General features: G+C 41.2%; 2 protein-coding genes across 2 annotated transcripts; both read right to left on the bottom strand.

Moving 5' to 3' along the window:
- Positions 1–964: 964 nt before the first annotated feature.
- On the bottom strand, positions 965–8764 carry ubxn7 (UBX domain protein 7). Its single transcript, XM_034556109.1, has 11 exons — positions 8652–8764; positions 6963–7116; positions 6644–6708; positions 6458–6523; positions 6189–6301; positions 5633–5779; positions 5174–5264; positions 4123–4253; positions 3274–3778; positions 3097–3176; positions 965–2493 (listed from the first exon to the last, which is right to left on the bottom strand). The coding sequence occupies exons 1-11, from the start codon at positions 8755–8757 to the stop codon at positions 2332–2334; spliced, it is 1620 nt and encodes a 539-aa protein (XP_034412000.1). The 5' UTR covers positions 8758–8764; the 3' UTR covers positions 965–2331.
- Positions 8765–13452: 4688 nt separating this feature from the next.
- On the bottom strand, positions 13453–18299 carry ppp1r7 (protein phosphatase 1, regulatory (inhibitor) subunit 7). The gene is made up of 10 exons (XM_034555475.1): positions 18180–18299; positions 17410–17505; positions 17242–17297; positions 16812–16877; positions 16416–16546; positions 16045–16207; positions 15805–15921; positions 15593–15697; positions 15377–15463; positions 13453–14524 (listed from the first exon to the last, which is right to left on the bottom strand). The coding sequence occupies exons 1-10, from the start codon at positions 18217–18219 to the stop codon at positions 14348–14350; spliced, it is 1038 nt and encodes a 345-aa protein (XP_034411366.1). The 5' UTR covers positions 18220–18299; the 3' UTR covers positions 13453–14347.
- Between the last annotated feature and the right edge of the window lie 2250 nt (positions 18300–20549).

Genomic DNA, 20549 nt, shown 5'->3' on the forward strand with positions numbered 1-20549 from the left:
CAGTACTTAATTCAGCACATTTCTCCTCACCCTCCTTTTGCCCATAAAACAAAAGGAAACAGAGGTGAAGGAATGCCCTTTGCGTACTGTAGTATCCACACTGCAGTGTCTTGATCTGTTTGTACAGCTGCAAGTCCTTTCTTTCACCTCTGACCGTGTCCCGTACAGACACTGTTACCATTATCAGTCGGGGGCCCTCATTCAAAGGGGAATATGAAAAAAAAAACTAATTTAAATGTTAAGATGCCAACCAATGAAATGTTTATTTTATTTTCAAAGGCTTGACACTAAATGTGATCCACAGTATGAATCACAGTGATATGCTGTGACAAATTAAGGGAACTGTGTTTCGAAATACTGTAGCACTGGTCATGTCTTGATTTTCAATATGTGTCCAGTGATTTACTTAACGACATTGCTGTTCATAGTTAAACCCCTGCTTATATTCGTCACATCCAAATCGCAACATTTGCACAAATCTTTAAAATGTCCCGTGAACGTCTGCAACCAAAATGATTTGGACTGGCGTGCGATTCCAGCCGACATTCTCCCACATGGCTTGTTGATAGTAGCAAACTGTCATGGCAGCACACATCACCTCCATTCTTCCAGGACTGGAGCGCTGTGTATTGTTTTAATATAGAAAAATTGAATAGAAAAGGAAAACAGCTACTCTCCAGGAACACCTGCAACACCTTGACGTTTCTTTAAGTTGTTTTTGTTTATATGTTTACTGTTTCTCACCCACAAAAAAACTTTTACGTCTTTCATAAAACATTTGAACGGCTCCTTTTAATATTTCCCAAACCTTCATTATTTACACTGGCTAGTGGTCTTCTACATCCTGGCCTTACTTATTGAAGAACTGTTGCCATTTAAGGCTCATTACTGCCACCTATGGCCCAGATTTAAGCTCAATAAAGCCCTCGTGGTATCTCCAGCAATAATCAGTCCAGATCCTGTCTAAAATGTCTCAAAGGGTTTATGGAGGCATTGCTTTAAACTCTGGAGGTGCTTCTCTCATCTCCCTCCAGACATTTACATTTACTATACAGTCAAATTTAGGCCTAAATGCCAAATAAAAATCAGGCTAGTTAATAAGAAACCCTGGCTCTTGACGAACAAGAAACAATTATATGAAGTTACTAAAGTGCCTTACTAATTAATAAAATGAGCAGGGACACGGCCTCTGTGAATACTGCAACAATTCCTCATCACAGAATACAGAGTAATACATATTTGTTGTTTCAGATGATTCTCAAGAGCAGCTGCTTTTCCCATTCCATAAAAGTGTTCCTATATCTGTGTTGATATTGGTTTTCCATTGTATCCTATCACATTAGGCCTGTGAAGTTCATTGACATTGTGACAAAAGACCAAGCAGAATCTCCCTTGGTTTTGGTGGTTATATTTCAACATCAGCATATTTTCTTGGCATCATATAAAAAAAGAAAGGAAATGGTGACTACAGCTAAATATCAGTCTCTCTAAGCCAGCCATCTCTGTACAGTGTAGGTCTGACTGATGAGATGTACCACCCTTCTGTATCAAAAGTTGAAATCCAAAAACAATCTACGAGTCTCTAATTAACCAATAGAAACTTGAGTAAAAATGTGCAGCTCCACCCAAATCCTCTCAGATTTACACAAGTGTGTAACAGATGTCCGACCTGTAATTTCCAGACCTTTTCCTCTTAGTGCCTTCTGAATAATTACAATTGTTGAAACAAGGACCGTGTGAGAGACCAAATTTGGGCCAAATAAAACAAGAATGAGGCTCCCTTTACCTGTCCCCAGGTACAGAAAATAACAAGAAGAGCAAGAAAATAAACTCTGACATTAAACATCCTTTCTGGGAGGTAAAAGTCTTTTTGTACAAGTCCCTGGTGCCTCTTCATCAATCAGTGATCCATTCTTATTATAGTTGTTTTTATTTGAATATGATATATATATATATATTTATTCTTTCCTGATGTGACTCAGAGTTCAGAACAAAAATGAAGCCTGCATCAGAAAAGAATAAATCACATTTTCTTTTTTTTCTCTTCTCTTTTTTTAAATGAAAGAGTGCCGGCATCCGTACACCTTACTGGCCAATTGTGGAGCAGCACAAAAGGTATTAGGCTGTCAGTAGGGACGTCAGTATTCAAATTAGTGGAGTGGCGGGGAAAGTAGTCCATCCACTGAGAGCCGTCTTGGCAAAATCGGGACCTAATTCCAGGAGAACAGAATGTATTGATCAAGGCCGGTGACATCGTCCGAGATCATTGGTGAAAGGGTGAGGTCTATCACAGAGAGAGACAGACAAGCCAAAGTGAGTGTGTCTGACAAGCTAGTTCCTCTCCTGAACAAACACAGTCTCCTGTGGACAAAGCCCCGCCTCCTGCAGTGTGATGTCATAGTCCAAATGGGCGAGCTTCCTTCTAGGAAAGTTGGTGACGAGTTCGAAGCGTTCATTAGGGTAACCTTTGGACTGGACGTGTCTTACCAGGGCCTTGAGGAGAAAGATAAATATACCAGAAGTAAGACATTTAAAACAACGATCAGTATTGTTCAGTGTAATTATTTCATTTAAAGAAATCGTTTGTGACATATGCTTATCAGCTTGGTTTCCTGGAGTTAGAGGACAAGACACAGATGTCTCTCTCGCAGATACCATACAGTATTTATGACGCTGGAGCCAACAGCCGCTTAGTTTAGCTTAGCATAACAACTGGAAAAAGCTAACCACGCATTGAACAAAGTTAATCAACTTATCGGCACCTCTGAAGCTCTCGTTTATTCTGTACAAAAGTCAAGTGTAAAGCAGTAACTTCCTCGAGTATGGCAAGTGGTGCAGTCCAAAAACAGTAAGAATTGTGATTTCACACAGTGTTTAGTTGCTCGACTAACAAACGCAACTATATTGTGTTAATTAGTGATCTTAGAGGTGCTGGTAGGCAGATTTCTAAACCTTTAGACAGAACCAGGTGAGCGGTTTCCCTCTTTATGCTAAGCTAAGCGTGTCTCCTCTTGACTCCAGCTGTACAGACATGAGCGTTCTATCGATCTTCTCATCCGACTCTTTTGAAATGGAGGTATTGTGTTGTGTTCTCACCAAAAGTTTTGCTTTAGAAGACAAGGAAATTTGTTCTCTCTGCCCGTCTGGGTAACGGAGCATCAACCTGGCTTTGGGACCTATGTTGAAAAACAAACAAGCATGGTTGTAAATATCTTTCAAACTCCACTTATCTCTTCACCACCATCACAACTGTTTGAGGTTTAGCTGGCGTACAATTGTCGTCAGGACAGTCCACGTCACAGGTTTTGGTGGTGCTGGTCTTGGATGGTCCAGCGCTTTCCGCCGCTGGGGGACAGTGGTTGCCTCCAGAATCTCCGTCCAGCTGAGGATGACGAGGTCCAGCAGCTGAGGGCTCCAGGTGGTTCTTTTTGCTCTCCTCCTTCTTGTGACTGTGGTTGTTTTCTTTGTATGGAGACTTTCTATGGGAAGAAGTGGAACTATCGGGATGTAGACGCTGCTGAGCCGCATTGGCCAGAGGGAGCGGTGTGTGTTTGCTGGTAAAACTTTTCTCTTCGTGGGGTACTGGCATTTCGCTGTCTGAGCCATCAACAGAGATGGGACCCTCACTGTCAGAGAATGGCTCTGCATCGGATTCTTCTTCGGATCGAGGGGAATCAGGCTCTTCGGGAGCATTTGAGGACTCGTAGTGGGTCTCCTGTAGGGAGGCTCGGATCGCTGCCTCCAGCTGACTGTCTTCACTGGCATCAATCAGACTCTCCTAGAACAGAAAACAGAGTGCGCAGCTGCAGAAAACAAATCAAAGAGCCGAGTAAAATAACACCAAGAAAGTGGTATAACTAACTTAGTAAGAGACTGATGAAGATGCAGATTGACGCATTCACTTGATAGTACAATTCACAAAAATGTATGCAGAGACAACAAAGTGCCATAATATATATATATATATATATATATATATATATATATATATAAATATAAAATGGAAGAACCAAAATCCCAGATAATATCTCCACAGTTTATAAACTATTAATTTCAACAGAGTCCCAGAGAGAGAGAAACAATAATGAGAATCAAAGGCGACACATGAGAAGAGAGACCCACAGAGCGAGCTCGTTTGGCAGGGGGTGCGTGGCAGGATGGCCCATCTAGCTGCCCGTGCTCTGCCAGGAAGCCAGCCGTCTGCTCAAGGAACGACGCCACGTCCAGCTGATTCCACTCTACCATTTTTTGACCTGAAGAGAACATGTTTTGAACATATATTACAGGGCATTCAAGCAGCAAAAGCAGATGTGCTTGGCTGCATTGATTCAGAACTACTCTGCAGATGTAAACCGCGAGGGCGAGGGATCTGCGAACCGTATTGTACGGTTCATACGGTTACACAGACGACAATGCAGTTCATTTATCTGCATTATTTATGTAGTGAAAAACCTTTGTTGGCCTGGATTATTCCCATCAACTAATCACACAAGGATCTCCTGCTTAATCACGCACTATTGTTCAAGGATGTTGTTTAATGTGGCCATTAAATTACTTATTCTAATGCTGTGTGTTGTTATTATAAAAATAATATATATATATATATAGAACATAACATATATATAAATAATGATAGAATAGATTAATATACATAGAAATTTAGGAAGTTAATTGAACTTCAACAGATGTCATGCAATTAGAATGACCTACCCTAGTATAGGAGACTTAGGGTTGAGATGATTGATGGTTATAAGCTCATGCACAGAATATGTAAGATCACATCTACTTTTGGAATAATAGATATGATTTAAGAGGGAACTCCTTTACATTGTTTTACTGTAAAAAGACAAAAAAAGTCTCACACTTGCTGCTTCCAGAGGATGAAGTGCCAGCTCCTTCAGTTAAGTCGTTAAAAAATGGATTTGATCAATTCTGGTCAACAAAGATTATTTAGTAAAAATATAAACGCTGACCGTTTCTATTTGTGACACTATTGTTGTTTTAAACAAGTATATTGTGGTAGTATTTAGTGGCCTTTGTTTTATGGTTTTAGAGTCTGGTGTTGAGGATTTATATCTTGTACCAGAACATGTTCAATAAATGTCATTAAATATGGCGTCATTGAAGATTGAGCAACAGAACTATGGATAAACAATGAGACTAACTAACTCACCTGTGCGGGGATCGAGGATAGAAATATAGGGAAACTTGTTCAGCTTATAGAACTGGATGTATCTTTGTCCCTCTTCACTATCGTGATACACCTGCAATGAATGAAAATGTAGAATAGAAGACAGACATGAACCTCTCACAAGATATACTTGAACTGAGTTACATGTACGTGAATATTTGGATTATGAGTCTAAAAGGTTTTCATGTGCTCATTTTTGTACAGTAGAAGATGAAGTGGGTACTACAACAGTATTGTGTACTTGAAAAAACATTTGCACCGTTAATGCACTACTTTACGTTCCACTTCTGTTGCTGTACCGTCGATGGTCTGCATCACTGACTAAATTCCAGTCTCAAATCATCAATGGAGTTCAACTCGACCTTCCCATCAAATGAGCTTAGCAGCTGGGCCCTTGCAAAGACCGAAATGAAAGCATCACAGAGCTTTGAAACTACATACCTGCCAGAATATGAAGTGTTCTCTTATGATGGTCTTCACTGCATCGTTACTCCAAACATCTCTGTTCAGACACTGGCAGGCAAAGTCCTGAACATTTTGAATGTTGATCATCAGCCACTTGTTCTCTAGTTGTCCGCAGTCTTTAGCCTGGAAGCACACATGCTGACTATTAGTAAGCGATGCAATTGTGAAACTGGCAAGTCTGGATGAAGAGCAGAAGGTTACGCTGCAGCTGGATGAAGAGCAAATTATGAACTTGATAAAGTACACATGGGTTTCTTTAAGGAGAACGATCATTACATCTACATTAGTGGTGTGTGATCATATGATCACATTACACCAGCTGATTTCACAAATACTGTGAGTGCACATTCATCCGGAGAGGGCAAAATGCATGCATCAAAAATGACAAACTGCATACTCCGGCCCTTCCACAAAGGGCAGACCTGGTTTCCCCACTTGTCATCTACACAGTCACCATCTGAAATGTCACTGAAAGTTCACACAAACTGAATAAAGATGTGTGGTTTAAAGTGTCCGGTGATTGACTCCTCACCGTCTCAAAGCTGCCTTTGTGCATGAGCTCAATGGGAGGCCGGAAAAGGTCTGCCAGGGTGCTCAGTTTCTTATCCACTGTTCCACCGTTACGCAGCTCCTGTTCCTGGCGAACTAGGAACAGAAAAACATTCGTAGTCGTTACAGGAAGTTCAGACACAGTGAAAAAGGTTGAGACAGAAATAAAAGTGACATATTGGTTGTAACTACACAGCATTAAAATATACCACATGCACTTCCTTTAGGCTGGGAAAGACTGAATTTACTCACTTGTTTCTGTTTGGAAGTCTCGGAAACCATCAAATATAGATCGAGCAGGTCTTCTTCGCTTTGGCACTGCATGTATAACAAACACATCAGAAGTCAGTTTCAGCCGACGACTGAAACAGCACAGTCAGAAACAACAGTTATGTTTAACATCTCTTTGCATGAGGCCGAATAAGAAAAGTACAATACCTCCAAACAGTGGTTCAGGTTCCACCAATATGTCCTGCTTCTGGGGAATGGGTGCTCGTACCTCACTGAGACATAATAAAATATATACAGTATTATTCCAAGGAGCAATGCAATCCAGAGCAAAACATCTGTTATAAAGATGCACTCACAGCAGTGCTCTGAACCCCAAATTATCCACCCAGCTTACAACCACAACAAAAACAACTCTAAACTAAGATAAAAATATGGAGCACTATACAAATAAACATATTGTATCTTTAAGAAAGACTTAGTTTTACTTGTATCTGACAGAGGTTTGTGAGGATGAATATCAGCCTACTCTGAAGGGGGAGCTCTGCTGCTTGAAGCTGCTGAACTGGAGCTGGTGCTGGGCTCCTCTGCGATCGCGCCTCCATCCAGAAACATGGTCACTGCCATCTCCAGGTTGTTGCTGCATGCTTCCAACATATGTTGTCCTACGCTCTCCGTGGCCCCTGAAACAGCGTCGGACGTAGGTGAGGGGTTTGCATGGTGAACTCAGTCAGTGCTCTCAGGGTGACAAACTGTACACGTCAATTCTGTGCTGCAATGTCTCGTTACTTGTCTGCACGCATCGATAGCGATGACACATCTGTAAATCTGCGAACATTAGAAATGCAATGCATGTAGTAAGCTCTAAATGAGCCAAACAGTACGTAAAACTGATGATTTACGACAATACAAACAGCAATACAGCTCTTCCGTTGTATATTGAATTAATCCATTTAAAGTATCATACTATGCTTTATATTTTGAACCGGTTACTACACATCACATACAGCTAAACCATTGTATTGTTTGCCTTTCTGAGATTTCATTCATTTGACTTTTTTGTGAAAATGTACACAATTGAAACCGGCCTGTGACAAGTGACACGTGAACATCCTCTTGTTTAGATTTTAGTACGAAATGTGGTCCTCCTCAAGTGCAACATGGCAAATGAAACTTCCCAACAACGGGGTCCTGTGAAATGCAACGACAGCGTGAGTTCCCTACAGCCAGTGACAGCAGTTCTCCGCAGGTCGACAGCAACGCCGGACTGAAATGAATGAAAAGCGAAACAACTGCCTGAAAGTTAAGGTCGGAAAAATAGGCATCCGGTCTTTAACAAAGGCTGTGGTATGCTTTGGGAAGAAGTCGGCAGTAATGTAGCTCAAGCGTGGGCTACTGTATTTATAGGCTACAAACAGGCAGCAAAAACACCGGATTTGTGATTAAACCACTTAAGATCAAGAATCTACATAATGAACGAAACGATGCAAATGCTCTGCACGCGAGTAAACACCAGAAACGAGGGTTAACTTTTCTTTCTTTTTTTCCAAGTGAACGGCACGGTTTGGCTACACTGATCTTTCCGTGCCCACTGCGCATGTCCGTTTCACTTTCCAGGTCTAGCAGCAGCAGCCCCCGAACTGAGTATCCTGTCTTTTAAATAACTTGGAAATAACAAACTGTCGATCGTGTCAAAGCACACATAAACTACCGAGAACCTCTGAACCGGTAGCCGGAGACGGACGGAGAGCTCGTGCGAGCGTGGTTAGCGTCACAGTCAGAGTGGAGAGTAACACAACGTAAAGCCCGGCTGGTGATGAAGAAGGGAAATGTTGCACATCCGACGTCCATTCCACATTATCAAGCAACATGCAATGGAAAAAAAATGAGCAGAAAACCAGCTCGAGACGAGCGAGATAGTAACAGTTATGAGCGCCACGAAGAAAATAGGGGATTTTTAAGTGCTTGTGACAGCTCGCACTCAAAGCGGATGGGTTTTTGGTCCTTTGCGGAGTATTTCACTTGAGTTTAGCAGATAACTGGCTGTGCTTTTTCCCCCCACTGCAAAGCATTGACAGCGTCGGGGCTAGGGGAAGACTTAACGTCCGTTTTTATATCCACGCACTCATCTGGTGGTTTGTTGGACAATGGAGCTATTCCAGTTGGATAACCAAAACCTACTTAATAGATCAAACGTTAAATAAAATGCTATTTTTACCTGTTATTGCTGTGAATTGTTGTATTAACCCATTCACCTCCGGAGCTGAGGTGTCTCCGAGCGCCGCCATCTTACCGCCACAAACAACAACATAAATGTCGCGCATGCGCTACGACGTCCTTGAGGCCTGCCTGGCGCGGCGCGAGCCCCCATACGTCACCAACGGATTGTTCTGCATTGTGGGTTATGCAGTCCAGTAAACGTAAATGGCATTTTACAGGAACTATTATTATTTTTAAATTCAGGGTCATTTTTAAATTTGTATGCAGATCCTTTCAGTTTTGGCAATCTCTAAGAAATTAAAATTATTCCCTCTACAACAATGTGTAATAGAGATATTCAATGCAAGAGGCCAAGCAGACTCATCACATATTTTGTTCCAATGCTTTGAACTGTATTGCATTTCCTGAGCAACATTTTTGGGTTTTCTCTGTACTATATATATATATACAGTCTAACATATTCTAGTATAATACGGCATTGGTACACTTAAAGAAACATACGAGACCATACATATTTTTCACATGTGTTTTGACAAAGAACTGTGGTCAAGTCGGACAGTTTTCAGCTGCCTTCAAAGAAATACCCAGGAAGTCACAGAAAATGTTATTTCCTGTTAGTGCCGAAGGAGGTGCAACCCTTTCCCCATTGTACCATGATTGAACACGTGGGGGCGATGCAAGGTAGCTGTGGTTCCCATTGTGAAGGAGCACATGGAGAAAGCTCAAAGGCATCAGAGGGAAACTTACAACCGAGCAGCCCAACCCAGAGAATTCAAGCCAGAAGACAGCGTCCTAGTTCTGGTCCCCACCGTGGAATGTAAGTTCTTGGCTACATGGCAGGGACCATATAAAGTTGAAAAGGTTGGGGAAGTCAATTATAAAGTACGCCAACCGGGTAAGAGGAAAGGCGAGCAAATTTACCACATTAACCTCGGAAAGTAGTGGCGTGATCGAGAGGCATTGTTCAATTGTCTTCCCCCCCAGTGAGTCGAAAGAACCTGCCCAGACCTTTTCCATCACCAGCTGCAGCATGCAAAGGAGCCTCCCAGGCTGCACCCACCTGGCGGAACATGAAAACAGTAAACCAAAAGCCAAAGATAAGGAAGATGTTGGAGTTGAACGTGATTGAGGAGTCAAAGAGTGCCTGGTCAAGCCCCATCGTCCTGCCAGACAAGCCTGACAAAAATTGTAAATGACAAAAAGTAAATGAAGTGTTTGAATTTGATGCATATGCCTTTCCTCGTGTCGACAAGCTGATTGAAAGCCTGGGCAATGCATGATTCCTAACCACCCTGGACCTCATGAAGGGGTATTGGCAGGTTCCATGTCTGCAGGATTAAAGGAGAAGAAGGCCTTTGCCACCCCGGGAGGCCTTTGGCAGTATGATGCCCTTTGGTCTGTTCCAGTACTTGATGGATCAGGTACTTAAACCCCATCAAGAGTATGCATCTGTCTATTTGGATGATGTTGTGATTCAGAGCCCAGACTGGGAAAACTACTTACCGTGGGTGCAGAAGGTCCTGGAGTCCCTCCGACAGGCAGGCTTGACAGCAAACCCCAAGAAATGTAAGCTTGCTTTCGGGGAGACAAACTACTTGGGATATACTATCGGGCAGGGCCTTGACAAACAAACCCGAGGAGGCAAAACTCTGTGCCATCCAGGACTGGCCAAAGCCATTAACTAAGAAGCATGTGAGATCCTTTTTGGGCCTTGCAAATTATTACCGACGATTCATCCCTGATTTTTCTGTGATAGCTGCCCCTCTCACAGAATTCACAACCAAGAAACACTCCCGTATGGTGACATGGTCCCTGGCTGCAGAAGAAGCATTTGGCAACCTGAACAGGGCTCTGTGTTCAAAACTGGTCCTTACTGCCCCCGACTTCAGTAAGGAGTTTGCCTCTGAGGTGGGTCTGGGCGCTGTGCTAGCCCAGATCCATGAAGAGCAACTTACAACTTTATTTGAGTCGTAAGTTGCTGCCCAGAGAGAAGAACTATGCAACAGTGGAGAAAGAGTGCCTAGCCTTAAAATGGGCCCTGGAAACCTTCAAATATTACCTGCTTGGACGGAGGTTCACTCTAGTGACAGATCATTCTCCTTAACAAAGAGACAAACAGCAGGGTAGCTATAGATGGTTCTTAAGCCTCCAGCCTTTTAATTTCTCTGTTGTTCACAAGCCAGGACGGCACCATGGAAACGCGGATGCCCTGTCCCACCGGGGTGGCTTTTGGTCCTCATTCACCCTGCTAAGGATGTCAGGCCTGGGGAGAGGGATGTGTGCATCACAAGGGGACAGGTAGTGAAGGGTCGCTACATTCCCACTTATGATCGACGGCCACACCACAAAATGTAAAATATGTACAGGTAGAAAACATGATAATAAATGTTTGTTTGTCTTGCAATCAGCACTGCAGGAGGAGGAGGAGGAGGAGAGAGAACCATGGGTGCTGCTGCCGGCCTTCTCCAAGGGAATGAGGACCTGGTGAGGAAAAAAAACAGTGTGAGTATAGATTATTATTATATAAACGAACGTGACGTCTCCCCGTTGTGAACTGCAGATCCCAGACCTGAGCAGGGGACGCATGGAGTGTGGACATTGGCCAGATGAACCACCTCCTGATCTCACGGCTGAAAGAAACATTGAAGCTGTGAGGGGGGGGACAGACATGAAGTAAGACAAGATGATGACGTCAACATTATATCAATCTAATAATAAAACAAATAATCCTAAATGTTTTATGTTTGTGAGACATTAACTTGAATTATAATGGACATCTTTCAAAAAACATGCAAGAATAGGTAAAAAAAACAGGCTGGAAGAAAGCAGAAACCTGGTTATGACATTTTTTGTTCTAAATGAGCATTATTATTATTATTATTATTATTATTATTATTATTATTATATTACACTGTAGTAACTTCCTCTCAGCGGCCACTAGAGGGTAGAACAGCACCAGCAAATGCTGAATCCACCACAGACGTCTTCAATCACCAATCACGAAATCCTTAAATTTATATAACTAATTGAAATCGGTTTACTAGTTATAGGAGAGGTAGTTTTCTCATATTTGATACCTGTGAAATGGATTTGATAAAATGTTTTCATAGAGCCATGATGTTGAAAAGAAAGCCAAGGATACGACCTGATCATTCGGTCTTCGAGGGACAAGCCGTGGGTTATGGACAGATTTATTGATAGTAACAAAGGAATGGGCATTTCAGGTCCTTTTTAAGGGACAGTATTTTACACAATTGCATTTCTCAGTACTATTCATTGACATAGGCATGTAGAATAAACAGAAACAGAAAACACTGCCTTTTGTGAAATCTAATACAGCCAGGTATGCCAGTCTACATAAGCCTGACTTAAGGGGTCTTTATAAATACACTTAATTGCACTGTATTTGCAAGGATTTTTTTGAATCACTATTGTTATACCCATATTTTGTAAATAATATTAACATAAAATGCTATGTAGGAACATCTTGAATGATACTGAGATTAATGACAAGGTGACTTTTCGGTTTCAAAATAGGGTTGTATCAGTCATAACAAATATTATACCTCTAAAATGAAAACTACAAAAGACTTTCTCTTTAAGTTGTCATCTTTTTATTTGCATAATACATTCAGTTTGAAAACAGCATGAACCAAGTGCAGAAACTGAAGACTCAGTTTGAACAATAATCAGCTACTAGCAATTACAATAATTGCTCATTCAGTAACCAATCAAGGTCGAGTCCTTAGTCACAGTTCTCAAAGAAAGCTGCTGTGCTGCCTGCCATTTACAAGAAAGAAAGAAAATGAATTTCACTTTACGAAGGGTAGGTGATGATGGAGCTGACTTTGGACAATCATGAGATGTCCAAATTATATTCAATACACTGAGTGACACTTCCAATCCCACTGACCAATTGTAATTCTATTTGAAGCTAAATATAATAATAACATTACATTCACATCGATAATGTATTATGGGCTGATGTATGTTCTAGTTGAGTTAGGGTCAAATTCAATAATCATAAACAACTTAATTTATGATCATTTAAAATCCTTTAAAAAAAGAGAGCAAATTGTAAACTAAAGACAGCTATAATACAAACCAGCATAATATGCAGTTATGTCCCTGCCTACAAAGGGAAATACAATGTTAACTCAGGCTGATAAAACAATTTGAAGATGCACTTTAGGCCCAGATGAAAGGAATTAGATGTTAATGGTCCGTATCTTATGTTGTACAGAAAGCACTTAGTTTGGCGTTCTCTGTGTGAACCCAGCAATGTATTGCAATCCGATGAGTCTGTGCTGTGTCCGAATGTGACCTTTTAGTCCTGAGGTGGGAAATTACTCTCATATAAAAGATGAATCACCTGTTCATTGTAACCTGGGAGTAAATCAAGTGCACTCAAGCATGATATATGCAGGGGACCAGAAGGATAGGTCACTCCGTTTGGTTCAAGGTATCAAGGTATACCTTAGTGCCTGATCTAAGAAATCCCATGGCAACATAAATATACATTATCTATTAAGCACTACTCTACTTAAGCAGTACTGAAGGCCAAATAAGATTACAGAATATGTACTTCTTTACATATCTGAAAACGTTAAACCGTTAAAAATATTGTTAACAGAAAGAACATGTGAGACTAGTCCTGTCATTAAGTAAATTCATTTCAAACATCTACATGTTACTATTATCAGAACAGATTAAATGTATGAACAATTTCCCCAAAGTCAAAAAAATCAAGCTGTAATCAGTGATGTATTCAAGGTAGAAAAACTGATCACGAAACCATCTTTATGGGCACATTAAATTATTTTTACATTCTCATGAGCTGTGTTTTAATGCAAAGATCACTCTTGTTAATCACAGAATGGGCTGTAAAATATAAAAAAAGGCATAGAGATCAAGATTTGCCCTTCATCAGTAATGATACCAGTTTATTAAAACATTGTTTTCCTTCAAAAGACAGATGTCAGCAGGAGCCACTGCACTGAACTACATGGTGTCAGTGTGATGCGTTAGGCCTCGTCTTAGATGCTGCTGTAGCAGTAAAGTTAAGCAATTACTTCATTCTGACGACTACATTTTGTTAATTATATTCTCTTAGGGACTTCCCCGTTGAATGTGTTTGTGCGTTCAATTGTTTGTTTACTCCCTGTGCACCTCGTGAGAAGAGTCCCACCCTGTCCAACCAAAAAGAATAAACTCGCAAACAAAATCCCTCAAACCCTAAGAAAGCCACTCTTTCTTCTCATATAATAGCAGTGCAACCAACCTGAACAATGTCATGAAGAAGACTGATATCTGGTTTTCCTGATGGGCACTGAATGATTGAGGACATATGTCTCCCTACGTCATCTCACATGCAAAACAATAAAACAAAAACAAACGGTGCAGAGGAAATGGGCATGGGGGGTACCTTTTTGATATCCTTCTCACAGTTCATCTCCAGCTCAAGAAATAAATAAGCTTCCTCCCAAAGGCATCGGCCAAGGTGTGAATGAGTGCACACATGTATGTCGAGTGAGCCATGGGTGAATGTTGGAATGTGTATTTGTGTACGGAGTGACGATATGATTCAGGGAGGCCAGTGTGTTTCAAAATGAAGTTTGTTTTCCGGAGGTAGGGCGCGCAGGGTGGCGGGGTAGAACACTGCGGAGCAGGCAGGTGATTCGTCACCCTGACCACTTAGAAGCGGATGAAGGTGGCGTCGATCTGGCGTACACTGGGCAGCGCCAACATGATCTTCCGCCGGTACTGTGGATCCTTCTGAACAGGGTTTCTTTCAAGGTAGACCGTCTCCAGAGTCTTGGCGTTCTTCAACTCGTCGAGGTCTGACCAGTTATCGATCTGATTATCGTTCATCTGGGGAGGAATCCAAGGACGACATAGCCAATAAGAGGACAGACTCATGACGGCTCACAAACACACACTTAAAGCACTCTGGGAACGCGCGGTTCGGAGGCGTTGGATTTCAAAGGACACCTTGTTTTGTCGGTGCCCCTGGGCTCTCGTGGCAAAGCCTTTGCTGATGCATTATGGGAAGTAGCGAGAGCTTTTCAATTTCACTAGAAAATACTGATGATGCATGTTACCGCCATTTAAACGTTCAAAAAAGGCAGAAAATTGGCAGATTGCTTTTGCTAGAAGGGCCAGAGTGCCGTATAAACAGCGTTAGAGTTGGTAAACGGGGCGGTCGATAGGAAACTGACGAATGAAAATCATTTCCCTTTTAAGAATTGAATTACATCAATTTGTGAACACAGCTTTCATATTTCCCTTTGAAACCCTGTACTGTCAAATAGACAAGTTCACCAACTAACCATGTGCTGCTACATTCCTTTAAAAGTGCAATTTAATAAATATATAATTTGATTTATTTCAGCCATCTATTGAGCAATTTCAAATTAGATCTATTTTTGAGTATATTATTTTAAACTTTTCATTAACCACTGAAACACGAATGAATCAGTTGCATTTTACACAGCAGGACCAGCAGAGATAGATGATAATGACGGTTGCACTCCTTAGAGGTGAGCCAGCTCCAGGGCTCTGCGACAGCATGCTGGTATCTATTAGATTATATTTCCTTCTACGTCAAGTCAACATGTCTGCTGTGAAAAAAATATATTGGTAAAGCTCACAGGGTTCTATAATAATATGGCTACATAATACAAGACAAACAAAATCGCATTATAGTTTGAAAACATTGCGTACCCAGAACTCCTGCAGGTCTGTCAGATGGCTGATGTTTTCAATTTTCCTTACTCGATTGGCTGCGATGTCCAGGGTTGTGAGCTTTTTCTGTGAGGGAAAAATAAGCAGTTTTTGAGTGTACATAACCAACTTTGTTGTACGTGTTTGCACAGTTGGCAAACTACGCGATGGGCAGTTCGGCATTCAGAAATAAGCTGTGGAATTTCGATAACTCACGTTGTTTTCCAAACCCTCGATGACCTCAATGCCATTGTGGCTCAGATAGAGCTCTTTCAGGTTGACAAGATTCTGCAGACCCTCAATTTTAGTGATCCTGTTACTCTGCAAACAAAAAGGTACACAAGATGATTCCCCAATATTGCCATTCACACGTTGCGATTGTATCCCTGGAACCACTCCCACGAGTGTGGAAGAGAATCTGTGAATACCTGAATGCTTAAAACAGTCAGGCTGTGTAAACCCTCCAGATTCTGAAGCGTAGCTATTTTGTTGGTGCCAAGAAACAAACTTTGCAAAGATGAAAGAGTATCCAGGTTCTCTATGACCTGTGAACACAACACAAACAAATAAACAATAAACACAACATAATGCTTTCGTAGTTAATTCACTATCTTCCTTTGATGTATATTTTGAAAATACGTGTTTTTAGACGTGTGACATTGTCATACCCGGATGCGATTGGAGCCCAGCTCTAGCATGTCCAGACCTGTGAGGTGTTCCAGGTTGGCAATGTTGCTAATTTTGTTGTGAAGTAGAAAAAGTTTCTTCAGCTGAGTCATTTGCTCCAAACCCTCCACCTTCCTCAGCATATTGAAGGACATGTCAAGCTGCCTGCGAATCAGTCAAACAAGTACGTCCATCAGAATTAATATTATTTCAGATGTCGGTTCTTTGTTCTCAGTAAGCTACATGCCAATTAAAATGCAGTGATTTTCCACACTCAAACAATCACTAGATACTAGTGTGTGGAAGTCAGAGTGTCCATACATATCTGGACTTCTCTGTGATATGCAGAAACAATAGTTTTCTTCAGACTTACTCCATCTCTGTGAGGTTGTGCAGGTTCTCCAGTTTGCGAATCTGATTGTCATAGAGATCGAGTTCATGCAGCGAGCTCAAACTTTCAAGGTTTTCTATCTTTTTGATGAGATTCTGCCGTAAGGAGAGTGTCTGTAGACAAAGATGGAAACAAATAAAAAATGAAGTGCAGATACAATCAATACCTGTATAGTACCATAGACCCTAAATAAATCCTTCTATTTTCGTTTTATATATATTTTTTAAATGATTAACAAACAAAAAAATAACATGGTTGCAACCATGTCTGGTTTCTCTAGTAAGGAAAAAGATGAAGGGATAACTCCAGATTCTGCACACCACGCTGCAACCATGACATCACCCACTAACAGTGGCACTTAATACTGAGATTACTTACTTTAGCTTTCAGTAGCACCTCCAATCCTTCAATCTTCCCAATACGACAATGAACAAGATCAACATCCTGGAAAGAAAACAGACAGCTTTTGATGACATCACATCTATAATGTAATAGCAGTTTGGGGTAATCGTGTAATTTACATTTGAGTGTCCAGCCCACGTATGGATCGACATACCCCAAAGAAATATAGTTGCAGTGGCGAAACATTTGTCAGAGAAGATCAGAACTTAATAATCTTTTTTTTTTAACACATTATTGCAATAAAGAACTTTGCTTCCATTCTCAATCTCTACCAACCACACAATGTTACCTTCCAAACAGACAAATGAACTCTCTTATAAATCTCCCCAACCAAATGGAATCATCGAAGATGACATTTTTACTTAAAAGCATTATAAAGATGGTAGTTTTTAGACAATCCCCTAACCTCTTCCTCTGGGTCCAAAGTGATGGTGTCCATGTCAACAGGAGACTCTTCTTTACCTTCAATAAGAGCAAGAATAAATCAGTTAACTTAAGTGCGGGTATTCTTAAACATGATATATATATATATATATATTTTTTTTTTTGTGGCTGAGGATATGTCATGACTTACTTGTGGCAGCGGGCTGGTTGGGGTCCACGGTGCCATTGGTGCTCTTCCTCCTGGTCTCATCGTCCCCAGACTCCTCAGACTCACCCCTCCGGTCCACTACAGTCCGCGGACAAAGACAAGCGAAGCTCACGGTCAGCACACAGACGCAGTGCTGATGTATCAGAGACGCGTTGAGCTGATGCACGTGTCATGCGATGCGTGTGGAGCGTCCAGCCTCTGTCCGACTGTCACAGTAACTAAATCAGGTTTCTGCACTGCAAAAAAACACGTGTGGGCCTAAACTGGGACTACGTCATTACTTGGGTAGTTTAAATCGCTGTGGATTGGACCACAGTTGCTGCAGTTGAACTACGACCCGCCGTCGCTCACTCACTCTACCACACAGGGTAAACACTGCTAACCGTGCTAGCTGGCTGCTAGCTGGCTGCTAGCTGCTCGGACCCCCAGTGTGCAGGTTTACGAGCTAAATGTGGACTCGTGTGGTGTGAGCAGACGCGCTACGTTAAACATGAAATACAGTGACACGCCATGAGATTTGACGACGCAGCCGTGGAAACTGAAATGCGATGACAGGCGGGTCAGCTGTGAGCTGATGTTCGCTGTGTAGCGTCAGCTAACGAGGGCTGTTAGCTAGCAAGCCAGTGATGCAGGTGTGGTTAGTGACAAGGGGGATGTGCTCATATAAAAAAAGATGCTTTTATCTAAATAAATAGCAGGTTCGCCGAGCTAATACAACCATGGCACGGCTTAATATTTGCATATTTACTGACCTTCCATCTCCTGAAGCTCTCCAACAGACCGAGAAGCCATGTTTCCTGTAAACAGTCCTGACTGCTCAGCCAATCCGGTGGCGGCTCCTGCGGCGGGCAGACACTAGATGGCGCTGGTGCCTCACATGGACGAAAACATGTCGAGTTCTTATTGTATTGTGAATTTATTAAAATAATACCATCAAATCTGCAGTGGTTTAAAATAAATAAATAAATAGGCCTACCTTTCCTCCAGTACTGTACTTAAATAGAAATAATGTGTACTTAATTTCAGAGGGAAATGCAGTTACATTACATTACTACATTACATTACATTACATGTCATTTAGCTGACGCTTTTATCCAAAGCGACTTACAATAAGTGCAAATAAACCATGAGTCCAAACTCAGAACAACAAGAATCAAGCAAGTACAATTTCTTCAATAACGTCAAACATTAGATGTATCTGACAGTGAACAATAGAATATGATCCATTGTTATTGATTAAACTGTGCAACAGTATATGAAGCTCAACTTAGATCAGCTACACCATTATGTTGCTGTTAACATGTTAATGTCCTATACTATAGTATACCAATATACAGTCACTTTGCAATAGTCTATTCTGCCGAATAACTTTGGTATATGATGCTTAAGTAAATTGCTCAATGCAGACTTTTACTTTCTATCATGTATTTTGACACTATGGTGTGAGTTTTTTCAAGGTTGTGAGTATACTTCTTGATTAATACTGAGAACAAGAACAAGAATAACAATAACAAAACAAAATAGAAAACTTGCAAATCCTTCTTATCAACTGGGTGTTTTCTTGGTTAAACCCAAAGTCAGTAGCTCCATTTTAAAGTAAGTAGGATCACAAGTGTGTTCATGGTTAATAAAAGTGCGGTGTAAGTTATCGTAAGTTTATCGTCATTTGATTATTGCAAAGCAGGCCACATTGAAGCATAAAACGGCCGGACTCCTAAAATCCCCCTAAAGTCCCCTGCACTCTCACAGCAGACTGTTTATGCCATCACGTCCCGTCCGGCATACCTTCCATTTTAAGGATCCCCCTGCAAAGGTTTGAGACAATTTTAAAGGTCAACATGCAACATATGCACCCCAACACACACACACACACACACACACACACACACACACACACACACACACACACACACACACACACACACACACAGATACTGTAGATACTGTAGATACTGGCACAACATATCTCGTCATTTGAATGCTTGTGCATCATTTTTCCCCGGGACTTTTCATATGACAGATAAGATATGATAACTGGGAGACTGAGTTGAACAGAATGTGCCTTATTATAAGACAAATCAAAACAACAGACCATATATCATTCAGGATACCAACAAGTTTAAAAAGATCCGGTTTGAACTAGAACATCGGCTAAATATTTGTGCATCTCACAGAATCATTGTCAAGGCACACCGCAGTTAGTTACTTAATAACTAATGTGTTTTTTTGTCTGTATGTAATACATTGCTGAATATATAGAATTACTAGTGTATTCATAAGCCTTCATTTAAAAATGGATACAATAAAGGTCAAATAAGTCGTTAGTGACCTCAAACATGACACGTCAGAGGAAATACAGGAATAAAAAAACAGGTAAAGTCAACTCTCTATACCAGCTGAGTACCACAGATAGACCTGTAGACGTGTCATACTGTCCAACCATTCAGAAGTGTGTCTGTCCTGTTGCAGAGTGGAGGGGCCTATCCCACACAGTATGTTGACCAGAAACTCTGTTTGTTAACTCAGAAACAGAGATGGCTTCATCACTTGGTCAGTTACCACGAACTTACGCTATAAACGTAACTTGCTGACTGTCAGATTCATGTAAAATAACCTCAAATTTCTCGTCTCCTAAAGAAGATTGTGTGAGTGACCAGAGACATCAACTAAATCCAGAGTGAGTGACCACGGTCTGGCCAGTTAGACTGGTCTAAACCTGTTAACCATGAGAGAACAACGGGTTTCAGAAACACCATTTATTTCACTGCAGCCTGCAGAATATTACTAAAAGGCCAATTATCCCACACAAAAGATTTACTTGAGGAAATTTGTCACGAAAGGAGCAAAATATGTCTAGCACAAAATCTAGCAGCAGATCATGAGAAACTGCACCGAGCTCCTTCAAAATCAAACTCCACTTTTAAGTTGTTGTACTAACTCTTTCCTCTATGATTTTTGGTGGTAGCAAAGTAAAGTAAAAGTCTTGCATTTTAAAATATGACTCAAATGAAGAAGTATTGTCAGCTAAATGTACTTGTCATATCATGTATTACATTGTACATTAGGCGTTAAGCATGGTCGGCCTAACGTTTTGTGATGATGAGGTGTAGCATATTTTAATC

The sequence above is a fragment of the Cyclopterus lumpus genome, chromosome 17, assembly GCF_009769545.1.
Source record: "Cyclopterus lumpus isolate fCycLum1 chromosome 17, fCycLum1.pri, whole genome shotgun sequence".
Lineage (NCBI taxonomy): Eukaryota > Metazoa > Chordata > Actinopteri > Perciformes > Cyclopteridae > Cyclopterus > Cyclopterus lumpus.